The 14,324-nt window shown below is 36.1% G+C and overlaps 1 protein-coding gene across 1 annotated transcript; it reads left to right on the forward strand.

Annotated features, from left to right (window-relative positions):
- Positions 1–359: 359 nt before the first annotated feature.
- On the forward strand, positions 360–6,681 carry LOC110445724 (hillarin-like). The gene is made up of 9 exons (XM_021490502.1): positions 360–515; positions 851–967; positions 1,677–1,903; positions 2,293–2,495; positions 3,330–4,228; positions 4,770–4,938; positions 5,145–5,425; positions 5,850–6,035; positions 6,439–6,681. The coding sequence occupies exons 1-9, from the start codon at positions 360–362 to the stop codon at positions 6,679–6,681; spliced, it is 2,481 nt and encodes an 826-aa protein (XP_021346177.1).
- Positions 6,682–14,324: the final 7,643 nt, after the last annotated feature.

Below are 14,324 nucleotides of genomic sequence, written 5' to 3' on the forward strand. Positions count from 1 at the left end.
TAATAATGCTTTATTTAATATTCACGCTGATACATACCTATACATGACCACTGCCATGCAAGTACTTTATTACGCTATTCGACCAAAGAAATACTTAAAACAAGAGCAGGAAAAAGTAAATGCATTTCTATCATTTCCTGTTATATATTGAAAAAAGTTATATATACTTTATGGTTATCAATTTTTATAAGCTTGTCAGCTTCAAGGTTATGCTTGTTTATGTTGCCTTCATGTTTTCTTCGTGTGTTTAAAAAGGCAATTGTTGGTCTTATATTAATATCCGTTGTTTATAACAAGTCATTGTTCGTCGTATATGAAGTTCCGTTGTGTTTTATAGGTAATTGATCTGTACTATCACAATGGGAGGTAGTCCATCAAAGAGTTCATATCGAACACAACCGGGGGGATGGCTGACTACGAGGACTCCTGCAGAAACGCAGGAGCCGCCCACAGAGACTCAGGGCACACAGGAAACAGCGGCACTGCCTCCTAGGAATGCCGGGAGTAAAGATGGCGTACGTATGACATTACACATCTCGGGCGAATGCCGAGAGTTATGATATAATACCTATCATTGTGTATGTATAATTGTATATTATCCTGTTCCTGCATTTTTTTTAAGAATGTATACTAATATTTAACTTTTGTTGTAAATAAATTACTGCTTTCAATAGTTTTAAAGCAACACAAATCACTGTATACAACTTCACTACTGGAGAACAAATGGTAAACTGAAATGTTCGCATCCCCTAACACCGACCCCCAACATACATATATATATTTAAATGAAGACATTTTTTTCTGATTGATTATATAATGATTATATAATGATTTGCTTTCCTGATTATAGAAACGTTCGTTGTATACCATGGAGCCTGGCTATCCAACACCAGTGCCACCTCCGAACAATCTCGTTGGTATCCTGAGTGTTACGGATGTCACAGTTCCGAACTCCCTCGCAAAAGAGGTATTAAACATACATTGTCGTTTGCATGAGACACTTGAGAGCGATTCGATCTTTTTTCAATATGTAAATAAATATAAGATCATCACACTAATCAATGTTAATTTATTGATTGATCGTTTATTATTGCTGAAATTAGAGAATTTTATGTGGAACTAATGTTTAAAGAGCAAGCGTTTTTTTATGAACCCCAAAAAGCGAAAATGTAGATGTTCTTCTTTTAGTGCCTCTCCCGCTGTATATAATGCGATAATCTTTTTCAGCGCCAACTATATAAATATATGTGACAAGTGAATACGACTTATAAATCATAGATCTAATTTACCATTGGGCATCACGATTTTGCACTAATATATCAAATGCACTGCGAGACACAGTATGTCTGTGTTAATATGTGCTCAATACATCGTTCACCTTATGATACACCAGGAACAGTACTCAGATTGTCCTATTTCATTAAATAGTTTATATAATAGAAATGTAAGTCAGTCACACTGGGTGTCTGATCTTACAAACGGCATTTTCGTAAACACGAACTAATCGCTGGTCATTTCCGTTTTTGATTTAAACATATTTTATTGCAAATAACAGATGGTGCAAACGAAATGGACACAAGTTTTGCCAACTTATTGAAGTCCTCTTCGACAAAAATAAATTGATTACAATGTTAGAGCTACTTAAATATACATATGAGTCATTTCCGTTATTGCAGATAACTGCAGACTCTTGTAACACCATGGAAGAATTGGTAGAGGAATTAACCGGTGATTTTAATATGGATATCCTCAAAGTAAGGGCCATTTTTATGTGGGTTGGGACACAGCCCTTCACCGTCCAACAGTACCCCGACGACGCCGACCCCGAGTCACCAACTGGATACCTGCGACGGATGGCCATGGGCAAAATGTCATATGCCGAGATATTCACGATCATGTGTCGGTAAGTATAAAGACAACTACAGTGAGTTCAGTTTGTGCTTAATCACCTTGTAGTTTTGTTAAAAGATCTATTCTTTTATAATTGTTTAAAAATAACCAATATTATGTTCATATACTTAGTGAGAAACATTTGTCTCCCCTATCGCATTATACGTACAGCATGTTTAAGATTTAATATTTAACGAATAACCTCTTACAATGTACAATTATATTAATTATTTTTCTGTTTATCCTCATTATGATGACACATTGTGTTTTGTTTAATTGGGTCTCCACTGTGATTCTGTATTTTACATACGTGTAATGGTTATTGATAAATATATGTATATTAATATCAATTTCCGTTCTAAAGATTGTGAAATTATCATGTAACGATTATGTACCGTTCAGACTGGCTAAGGTGCCGTGTGTAATGATACCCGGGGTAGCAAAGTCCTCTGCGTATGAGGTGGGCGACGAAAATGTAGACAAACTAAGGAATGTGTGGAATGCAGTATATGTGGCGGGAGGTTGGAGGATCATTTTCCTGCTATGGGCCTTCCGATCCATTGCCGGCAAGAGCACAGGAGTCGTACCCATCGCTGATCCGACAAGTACGAATACATATTTATTAAATGCGAAAATTCCATCTCTCTTTGTGAACTGTGAACCGTTATATTTGTTTGTTTGTTTGATTTTGTTTAACGTCCTATTAACAGCTAAGGTCATTTAAGGACGGCCTCCCCTGTGTGCAAGATGCATGCGTGTAGTGTATGTGTGTGTATTTTGGGAGGCTGCGATATGTTCGTGTTTGTCTCCTTGTGATAGCGCGGAACTGATGCCGACTTTATAGTGCTACCTCACTGAGACATACTGCCGAAGACACCCAGCAGGACGCCCCACCCGGTCACATTATACTGACAACGGGCGAACCAGTCGTCCCACTCCTTATTTGCTGAGCGTTAAGCAGGAGTAGAAACTATCATTTTTAAAGACTTTGGTATGTCTCGGCCAGGGGACCGTTATATTTTCACTTTGCTATTTGTTTGGCCTAGCGTGTGTCAAAATATTATTTTTTTCTGTTCCGAATTCACCTACCTTCCCGTTTCAGATTTATTTACTCCACATATGTATTTGAAACGAAAATAAATTCAATCAGTAGCATATGCATGGACTGAACATTTTCCTTCGTACGACAATTCGATGCTATTAATTTGTCTACTGCCATACTTTCCATCAAGTACTTTTAATATTAAGCTATGGATATTATGTGATCATGTGGTTCCTCAATTATTGATTATTTGAATGCTGGATCCAATTTTTTTTCTTTACGTTTGGGTTTCAACGTAAACCTTAATAACCTAATGTGAACACCGAATTTCTTCGTGGGTTAGTTCTCCTAACAGGGTACATACTATTCGGAGTTCACTTTATATTTCTGTTTGCAGGCGAAGATTACAAGAACCAGGAAAAGATGCTAAAGGAAAAGATAATATCTACTGTGAAAGAATATTACTTCCTCACCAGTCCTGAGGAATTCGTGTATAGGTGTTTACCTGATGAGGAAAAATGGCAGATGTCTTATAAAAAATTCAATAAGGCAAAATTTATAAAAATTCCGTATCTACGTCCAAAGTTCTTTGAGCTTAACCTGCAGTTATCGAGTGCCCCCGAGGGTATTCTGACGACAGACAATGGCGTGAGTGAGGTGATGATTAAGCATGGTGCTGGGCCCGTGGCTTTGGTACACGACCTTCTATACAACGAAAGTCAATCTAAACAGAAACTGCCTCCAGGTGTTCAGTTACCCCGATACTGCGTTATCATAAATGACGGCGACAAAGTACGCTTTAGCATGCGTTTTCCTTTCGCTGGCGTATACAAACTACAGGTTCTAGATGCGGAGTTCGAATGGCTTTGCTCCTTCAAAATCATATGTAAAACTGCAAAACAGCTCTGCGAGCCTTTCCCTGAAGTGTCTAATATCGGATTTGGGCCATGTCGGGCGACACTTGACGCCAAACTCACGGCCGAATCCCACAATGAGGGTGTGATTAAGGTGATAGAAAAGAAGGAAATTGAGATGATGTTCTCTGTTCCCCAGACCGTATCTGTGAAGGCAGTGTTGAATAGTGCTAAAATACCGGGAAAAGCTCTAAAAGATTGTGTTAAACAGCGGGTACAGTTTGACAGTCTGACAATCAAAGTGACTGTACCTCACAGAGGCGATTTCTGTCTTAAATTACTGACTAAGGGCAAAAATCCCTCAGACAAATACCGGGTGGTCTGTAATTACTTACTTACTACAGACGAGTTTAACTCGAAGAAAAAACCGAGAACGTACGAGGTGAGTGGACATGTTTGTGTGTTGATGGTTTTACTGTGTACGTCCACCTCGTGACACCTAAGGTGATGTGAAGACAGCAGTCGGTATGTATAGCTTGATGTGATTTTTAATTATATGTATAATTACAAAGGAAGCCACACAAGTACATAAATTGATCTATGTACATTTACTTGCCTAACGCTTTAATATAGCTTTACAAATGTAATAAGGTAACGTTTGAATGTGTTTATATAGATTATATTTCTGATACATTAGGAAAAATCATTCAAACGGACAACACAATTCAGTTTTGGATGTAATGATGTCACAATCCAGCAAGGTAAGGGTTGGTCAGTTGTAATCAATGTTCAATTAGTTTAAGAAACATGGTTTCATTTCAATATTGTAGCGTAACATGTTTATGATGAATTGTATCCTGTTATCCAATATTATTGAAACTTCATATGTTTTTTAATTTACTGATTGAGTTCGTTTTGTTTTTTCTATATTTGACGTTTTTGTTTTCATGACATACGTCTTGCATACACTTGTTTATGTTCAGAACGCCGAAGAGAAGAACGCACGTACACGTCTATTCAACGCACTGATAAAGGGGGATAACCCCGCCGAACTTCAGGAAGCAATAGACAAATTCAACGTGTTAAACCTGCCTGACGACGGAGAGGTAGCGAAGGCTAAAACCCAGGTGTGCTACCTTAAAACAATGAAAGGTGAGTACAAATGACAAAGGTATGCTACCTGAAAGCGACGAACAATTTTTGTCAGAAATAGCATGGTGCTACATGGTGTCAATAATGTATGAACAATGTTCTTCGCATTTGTCTCCTATTTATGACAGGGTATGTCTTTTAAGCAGCGTTTATCATTTACTTGATATGCTAAAATGGCAAGGGAAACGTTTGCTTGTACATTACAGATTTTAAAGAAGGTCTAAGTCGACGAAACCTTCCCATATTAGAAAAGGCTATGGAAAACTCCAAAACCCTGCCTAAAACGGATGAGATAAAACCTTTAATACGTCAGTCCTCAAAGATGGTCAGGAACCTGAGAACTCTGAAGAAGCACTCTCATGATGTACTTGCATTGAGTTCCAGAACAATATCAGAACTTCATCGGTACAAGGAACCCGTGCCTATTATGGTGGACATTATGCGCGCCACCTACCTACTTCTGGGCGAAAATGAGTCTACAGTGGCAGTCAGTATATTGATGATATGTCCAAATACAACAATAAAAAGGAAACCTTCTATGACATTCAAACATGTTGTAACTCTTAAATATATTTAATTATGGAAATTTAATTATTAATCTCAATTTGGTATAATTAATATATGTTTAATAGAAATTACGTAAATAATTTCTTGCTGCAATTTTTAAACACACAGAATTAATGAACCGCATATCAGTCCTTAATGACTTGCACTGCATAGCACACAGCAAAATTACACAAAGTTATAGTTTGATTGCCCTTGGACTACAGGTGCTGTTGAACAGGCTTGTATAATGTTAGGTTTTAGGTATGGTTCATGGTAGTTTTTCATGATTTCATAATGATATTTAAATCGTCCGTAATTAACGTTTGTACGCAATTAAAGGAAACATCATAAACGTTTTATTGTAGGAGTGGGAAGACCTCCAGACGTTAATGAGGAAGACAGGTCGTGATAGTCTAAGTGTTAGAATTCGTCTTTTTGATGTAACAAAACTGAAAGTTCCATTGGCCAAGAAAGTGCTCGGGATCCTCAGTCAGTACGACAAAGAAACAGCTCTCGGGGCCAGCGCCGGCGCAGGCACCTTCTATCAGTGGGTAAGGCAAAACAAAGGGGAGACAACTCCTTAAGAGTTACTGCAATCAGCATAGGCGTTGTTTACATGCAATTAAGCTTACATTTCTTTACCGAACAATTTCATACCTATATACAAAATTTGCAAGAAAAAGGACAATGCATTTCATTTTATGTAGAACAGGGAACATATTGAAATTATTTGATATATTATTTCGTAATATCTCATTTCAAAGTTAATACATGTTATTCGTTCATATTTTGCGTGAATCTAGTCGTTTGTAGCTCATAACTTTTGTGAAATAATCCCTATGTATATATGACTTTCAAGCGTTTGACTTAACAGTAAGTATAATATATTAGCACAGTTGTGTTATTTACTGAAGTGTATTCGTTTTAATAAGCTTTACTATTTGATTTTTTTAGGCAAGTGGCGTAGCCCAGGATGTGATATCCGAAGAATCCACTACACAGACAGATAATTCATCCACCCCTTTGGACAGCCCTGACACTCCACAAGGCAAACAACGTGACACACCACATGATACACCACGTTTCACACCTATTGACACATCACGTGACCAAAAACAAAATACTGAGGAGAACGGAGTACCAATAACTACCAGGAGCGATTCAGTTTCACCGTGTCTTAGCTTGATAGCTACATAGGTGTCTATCATTTATATATGATAATTTAATGTAAAAAAAAATATCGATTTGACATATTTCTGAGTCTATTTTGCCATTTCTGCCGTTTCAAATATTCAAATGCTATTGAAAATTATCAATATTCCTAAATAAGGAAAACATTCTTAAAAACTAATTACACGCTGTGGTAACATTTTTTTGCATGAAGAGTAATGAAGTAACAACGTCGATCTTATAGTTCCCTATTGTAATTGTATTCGTCCCGACTGTCAAAGTTTCTAATCCGTAATATAGTATTAATTATCACACGGGAAACTGTGCACTGCCTCTAAATAATAGTTGTGTTTTTGTTTTGTTTCTGTTTTTATGTTGTTGAATGTTTGTAAGGGCTAGTACAGTAAGGAGATAAAAAACACATTTTCAATCCTTAAATACAGGTAACAGTATAAGATGTACTGATGATGACTTATCCCTGAAAAACATAATTTTACGAACATATTTACTCCGTTTTATGTTCGATCTGTACATTGTCCCCTTCATCAGACACATGACCAGTGAAGCGTATGTACACAAGGGTGTAAAATGTGTACGAGTTGTCAATTTTGTGGACAACTCGTACACATTTTACACCTTTGTGTGCATACGCTTCACTAATCATTTGTCTGATGAAGGTGATAGTTAACATACCGTATTAGTCATCTAATCGTCACATAGAATATCTTATTGGTTGTGTAAAAAGGACTTCATAACCCATACTTAGAAAATGTTTAGAAATATTTACTCCGCTGACTAGACAAATGTGTATTAAATAATATACAAATCCTTTGTGACGAAGGCAGAGAAATCTCATTACGAGGTGGGGTATTTTAAGTAAAGCGCAAGGCTTTACTGAGTAATAACTTAACAAATATATCTCGAGGTTTTTTTGGCGTCACACAGGAGTGTTAGGTTATTTTCTCTTCAATTTTCTATCGTAAAAAATAATATTAAATAGTTTACCCAGTGCATCGCGCTATGATCAAGGGCGCATGAAATGTGTTACAAAATCGATTACTCTACATAAAGTGATGACGCGATGAATACGTTGTCAGAATAAAACCACTAGGACTAAAGACAGTTGATATTTCCATTAGCAAAAACGATATTTCAACCGGATGTTATCAAGAATCCATTTGTCTTTCTTTAACAACTAGTTTCGAAGCAGCTTTTTGTGAGAATCTTTGCTGTCTTCTTTTTTGTTTTGGTGTTGCCTCAGTTTTTACTTTTTTTCCCTCGACCATCAAGGATTTTGTCATTGAAATAAAACGCTATGGTTTTGTTTGTTTGTTTTTACATACAAATGTTTCCTTAGAATTTTCAATCAATCTGACACAACGTTACAAGCGAAAACAGATATTGTATATCTAGGGACTCGGAATTTTTTTAACAGATCAACAGATACAATAAGTATAACATAATTGGCAATTGAAGGTGTAGTGCTTTAGTCCATGTATAAGAAACTATTTTGTCTTGTAATTTTATATACTTGACTGATGGCGTCTTTAGGAGATGTTGAATGTTATTTATGATAGTTTATGATACAACGCGGTAACTACTACAGGTAGGTACCATCAATAAATCGTTGTATGCCGGTGCAACATGTTATCGGCCTCGTTTGTTGGTGCGCTAAGCCATGATATTAGGCCTATTATTGATTTTCACCCACAATATTAATGCTATTTAAGGAGTTTAATATACACGAGTATACCCGAAAACTGAATATACATCCACATGTAAATTTATGATAAAGACCTCCAGGTATTCGTCTTAAAAGTACCCACCTAAAAGAGACAAATTAAAATACCCTTCTCGATGTACTCGTCTTACGTACTTACCTAAAGTGACCCACCTAAAAACGTACCCTGCTAAAAGTACCCACTGTACCCATCTAAGTGTACCTACATAAACGTACCGTCCGTAACATAACCTACCAAACGTACCCTGCTAAAAGTACCCACTCATAAGTGCCCGTCTGAAAGTACCGATCTAAGTGTACCTACATAAACGTACCGTCAATAACAAAACCTACAAAACGTACCCTGCTAAAATTACCCACTCAAAAGTGCCCGTCTGAAAGTACCCATCTAAGTGTACCTACATAAACGTACCGTCCTTAACAAAACCTACAAAACGTACCCTGCTAAAAGTACCCACTCAAAAGTGCCCGTCTGAAAGTACCAACCTAAGTGTACCTACTTAAACGTACCGTCCTTAACATAACCTACAAAACGTACCCTGCTAAAAGTACCCACTCATAAGTGCCCGTCTGAAAGTACCGATCTAAGTGTACCTACATAAACGTACCGTCCGTAACATAACCTACCAAACGTACCCTGCTAAAAGTACCCACTCATAAGTGCCCGTCTGAAAGTATCAATCTAAGTGTACCTACATAAACGTACCGTCCTTAACATAACCTACCAAACGAACCCTGCTAAAAGTACCCACTCAAAAGTGACCGTCTGAAAGTACCCATCTAAGTGTATCTACATAAACGTACCGTCTGTAACATAACCTACCAAACGTACCCTGCTAAAAGTCCCCACTCAAAAGTGCCCGTCTGAAAGTACCCACCTAAGTGTACCTACATAAACGTACCGCCCTTAACATAACCTACCAAACATACCCTGCTAAAAGTACCCACTCACAAGTGCCCGTCTGAAAGTACCGATCTAAGTGTACCTACATAAACGTACCGTCCTTAACATAACCTACCAAACGTACCCTGCTAAAAGTACCCACTCATAAGCGCCCGTCTAAAAGTATCAATCTAAGTGTACCTACATAAACGTACCGTCCGTAACATAACCTACAAAACGTACCCTGCTAAAAGTACCCACTCATAAGTGCCCGTCTGAAAGTACCCATCTAAGTGTACCTACATAAACGTACCGTCCGTAACATAACCTACAAAACGTACCCTGCGAAAAGTACCCACTCATAAGCGCCCGTCTAAAAGTACCCATCTAAGTGTACCTACATAAACGTACCGTCCGTAACATAACCTACCAAACGTACCCTGCTAAAAGTACCCACTCAAAAGTGCCCGTCTGAAAGTACCCATCTAAGTGTACCTACATAAACGTATTGTCCGTAACATAACCTACAACACGTACCCTGCTAAAAGTACCCACTCATAAGCGCCCGTCTAAAAGTACCCATCTAAGTGTACCTACATAAACGTACCGTCCTTAACATAACCTACAAAACGTACCCTGCTAAAAGTACCCACACAAAAGTGCCCGTCTAAAAGTACCCATCTAAGTGTACCTACATAAACATACAGTCCGTAACATAACCTACCAAACGTACCCTGCTTAAAGTACCCACTCAAAAGTGCCCGTCTGAAAGTACCAATCTAAATGTACCTTCATAAACGTATTAATTTTAAGTATCAACATAAATGTGACAAGTATTGCGATTTATAAACATACCCACCAATACTTCTTGTGTTTGATATACCTCCTACCTTCACGTGTCAAGATACATTTAACGACCTACAAGTATCAAGCAGCAATATCAGTTTTATTAAACACCTACCTTGCACGCCTCTTGTAACCCGGCACCCTGTCTTTGTTGAGATATGTGAGTTTAGTCACGTTTTACTGTTATGTTGATTATATAAATTTCAATTGTTAAGTTGTCTAATGTGATAGGTAGACATTTAAACCTGCCGTTGAAATTCGACATCACTGAAACATGCTTCACGAGTATATTGTCATAGTGTTGTATTCTTCATGAATAATAATAAAATAGAAAATAAACTATGTACTGCTGCTTGTTTTTTTCTCTCAAATATATTCATGGACTATAATAAGTGAAAAAAACACCATTTAAAGCATTTTTGATAACTTCTGGAAAAACTCAAATTTTCATCTATATCTTAAATAATGTCTGTTAAAACCTTTGACGCAGTGTATAACAAAACATATTTTACAAATATTAACCTAAAATATATCATATATCACTCAACTTGTAAACGCTGATATTAACATATAGAAAGTCTAGTGGACTAGAATTGTGTTGTTGAATAGCTAGCAAGATCACCGAGTTACCAGAGACTCATATCAACAACTGGAATGGAAATCTAGACTCTAATTGGTTGCATGGTAGAGTACGTCTGGCAGTGGCCAATTCAAGTTCATGTTAAATTGTATTCAGAATGAGTCACACCTGTTGGATCTGTCTATAAATCTAAGTTGAAAACTAAACAGTACTCAGCTGGAGACTTCCATAAAAATAATGTGTCTTTGTTCACTTCAAAAAGGAAATATAAACAGTCATAAACATCGACATTACAACAGTATATAAATGATGAGGTATCACTAATAAACCAACTGCATTGTATTCGTTTTACTAACATATAGTAACATATTTAGACATTTGTCTAGTTTTCAATATGGCCCTGTAAAATACATAATATATACATATTACATACACAATATGGACGATTCACAACTGACATGTAAACAATGTTATATACCACAGAATTGAACACAAACATTGTAAGATACAAGCTAGTTAATTAAATCTTCATTTATATGACAGATATTTATATTTGTCTATACTGCATTCCAGAAATTCAAAACTGTCCCCGTAAACAACATTTTTTCGCTGGCTTATAGTATCCTTTTATCAGATTATAGTGTATTTCGACACTGTATACTGTTAGTGGAAAAGTTTAAACGTCGAATTTATTGAACTCAAAGAAGGATTTTTTTAATTTTAATTTTCAATTTAGACCACCTTTCATTCAAAAAGGTTTCCTCAAAAGGAATGCATTTGTTCTCCTAAAATGAGAGCTGCATATTCCAAGAAAGGCGTTCAGCGATAGAAATACTGGTTGTACAATACTTTGGGCATAATCTGTGAAAACAAACCAACAAACAAACGAATGAAATATACTAACGATGCAATCTATGAACCGTCCTCTCCTGGTCTACTTGTTTTGTTGTCATATCAGAACAGGCGACATAAACCTTTTCAAAGTTCTTCGTTTTCTTTTCAAACTATATCGACGATGTGCCGTAGTTAACTAACAGGCACGTTCTTGACCACATCGACCGGGTACGCCCTCCTGAACACGAAATCACTTAAAACTATTCTACATAAGTCGCTTTTCTTTATCTTATCTAAAACATGGCCGTGATGGACAGCTTACAACTCAGCATGTCGATTTCAGTTATCCTATATTGAACTTTCTTTTGCTTGATATTCACTTCCTTGCATATTCCACCACCGATGTATAAATGTCGCAGTTGAAATCATTGTTACCGTGATAGATATCGCACACTGAAAGCCATACTTAAGTTCCGTAAGGTTTGGATTGACGAAAACAAAGGACATCTTTTATCCAAAATATTCTATTACTTCTTGTCACTTCTATATATTGACAGTTTTCAGTATGCACATCAATATGCCTTGTGGTCTCGTTGTCAATATCCCTGTTATCTCTTTGAAAACGTTCTATTACTTAAATTTGTTCTAGACTTACATTGCAGTACACCTTACCCTTTCGGACCGCTTTATTTGCTTTGGGTATTTTTTACTTCGTTTGTTATTATTATCCAAAATTCATATCTTTTTAGTCAGAGTGACGGTTTTATACAGAGTTTTTTTCAAATCGACAGAATCAGATTTATTGACGCTGTGGTATTTCTTTACTTATTTTATTTAACTTATTGTCACATGACGCATAATGACGGTGGGGATGCACTTTTCTTAGGCAGTGCTTTAACTGTTTTAATGTTTCGGTCCATATTTTCTTGGGACCAAAAGATATTATTTGATCTGATATATTTACACAGCAAGGGATTAACTTTGGTAAATATCATATATCAAATTTGATAGGTATTTTGACTTTACCTTTTTTTCCGAATTTAAAAATACTCTGCTTCACCTATTTACCTGACCCAAATCGTAAATTGACTTAAATTGCCTAGCTACCGTAGCCAGAGAGTGTGTTATGCACTAATTGATGTACACACGTTGAATTGCTGTTCCAACAAAATTGATCATTTTTCTTCGTTATTATTGATTGGTGGTTACATATTAGATGTGGTGCAGGGCCGAGCTCTGACAAGGAAGGTACAGGTACGTGTTTATGTAAAACCATTAATACACATATTACATTTGCCAGCAAGTTCACTGTGCAATGTTTTGATTACTGATCAGGATATAAGGGATGTTGTGTATTAGTCGAGTTTAAAAGGAAATTGTTAACATGAGAGGAAAGAAACGAGCTATTTGTTAAAGGAGATCAATACATCTTTGTAAATCAGTCACTTTGCAACACAGATCAATAGTTAGAGGTAATCATCTACCTACTACCTCAAGTCTTTAATATATTTACATTATAACAACTCAATATCCTTAGCGATTGATTATATTTGATGTTAACAAATACATTAAATCGGGGTTACATTTTTAGATTAAAAACGTAAAGAATGTTATATAAACTACTCACCTTTTCTTCATCACTTCTGAAAAAAAGAGTATAGTTATATATCTTTAAAACACTGTAATTGCATATTGGTGTTCTGTTTTACTGATTAAAACCTCTATCGCTATAATCGGCAAACTCTAAGTTCCCTACTTCTTCTTCAAGGAACCTGATGCACGGTTTGTAACTGTAAACCACAATTTGCAGAATAACTATTATATATGTTTTATTTTTTTATTTTTTGTAATTCATACTCTACACATAGATAAATCCCCAATAACACTAATTATGGAATGAATTATGTATTGAACCCCATTAAAAAGCCGGTCTAACAAACACCACGTTAACAATATTTTAAAACAAAAAGTTGCATAATGGAAATATGCTATGTTACAACGCTTTCAAAGCTAGAGATAAGTAAATGATCTACGATGATAATGCATTGTGAGACTCCCAAACTCTGATGAAAATTACTTCTCATGCTTACTAACAGTAAGCATGTGAAGTATTTTTCATCAGAGTTTGAACATCTTATACACTGTTACCAACTATGATTTCCTTCTGGGAAACAGATTTTTAAAATTGGCAGAACAGATCAACGTGTAGTAAATTACAACAGCGTCCAACCAGGAATATTGATTATTAAACCCTCAAGCGAGCTCTGAGTAAACATCGGGTTTGCATTACGTGACACAATACTGAAAAGAATGTGAAATATATTGACACAGAGAGTTATCAATAACCGCTTTTCTCCTAGGTGCATTTCTCATTTGATACCGACACAGGCCCGATGATATATACAGCGACTCATATGGGGCTGCAAGGTAATCCCACGTGCACTGAGTATTGGGTGGGTATGTTCTTTGTTTCCTATCCAAATTAAAGTCACTTTTATGTTTTCTTCTATTTCAGCAATTTTATTGTCTGTTTCAATTATCACGATTTTATAAATTCATCATTTTAAACTTTAAGATATGTCTATTCATGATTTTTCTATTCACAACAAAACAGTGTATTGCATTTGAATACTGATATAAGCATTCAATTCATATTATCCTTCTATGATAACCCTTCGGCATACATGTATTTTGTTTTCTGTACCAGCAGCAAATATATTTTTAGTTCATATGCCATACATACGATTTAATAATATCTGCTGCGGGAATTTTGCAAAAAAATTCAT

The sequence above is a fragment of the Mizuhopecten yessoensis genome, unplaced genomic scaffold (assembly GCF_002113885.1).
Source record: "Mizuhopecten yessoensis strain PY_sf001 unplaced genomic scaffold, ASM211388v2 scaffold2329, whole genome shotgun sequence".
Lineage (NCBI taxonomy): Eukaryota > Metazoa > Mollusca > Bivalvia > Pectinida > Pectinidae > Mizuhopecten > Mizuhopecten yessoensis.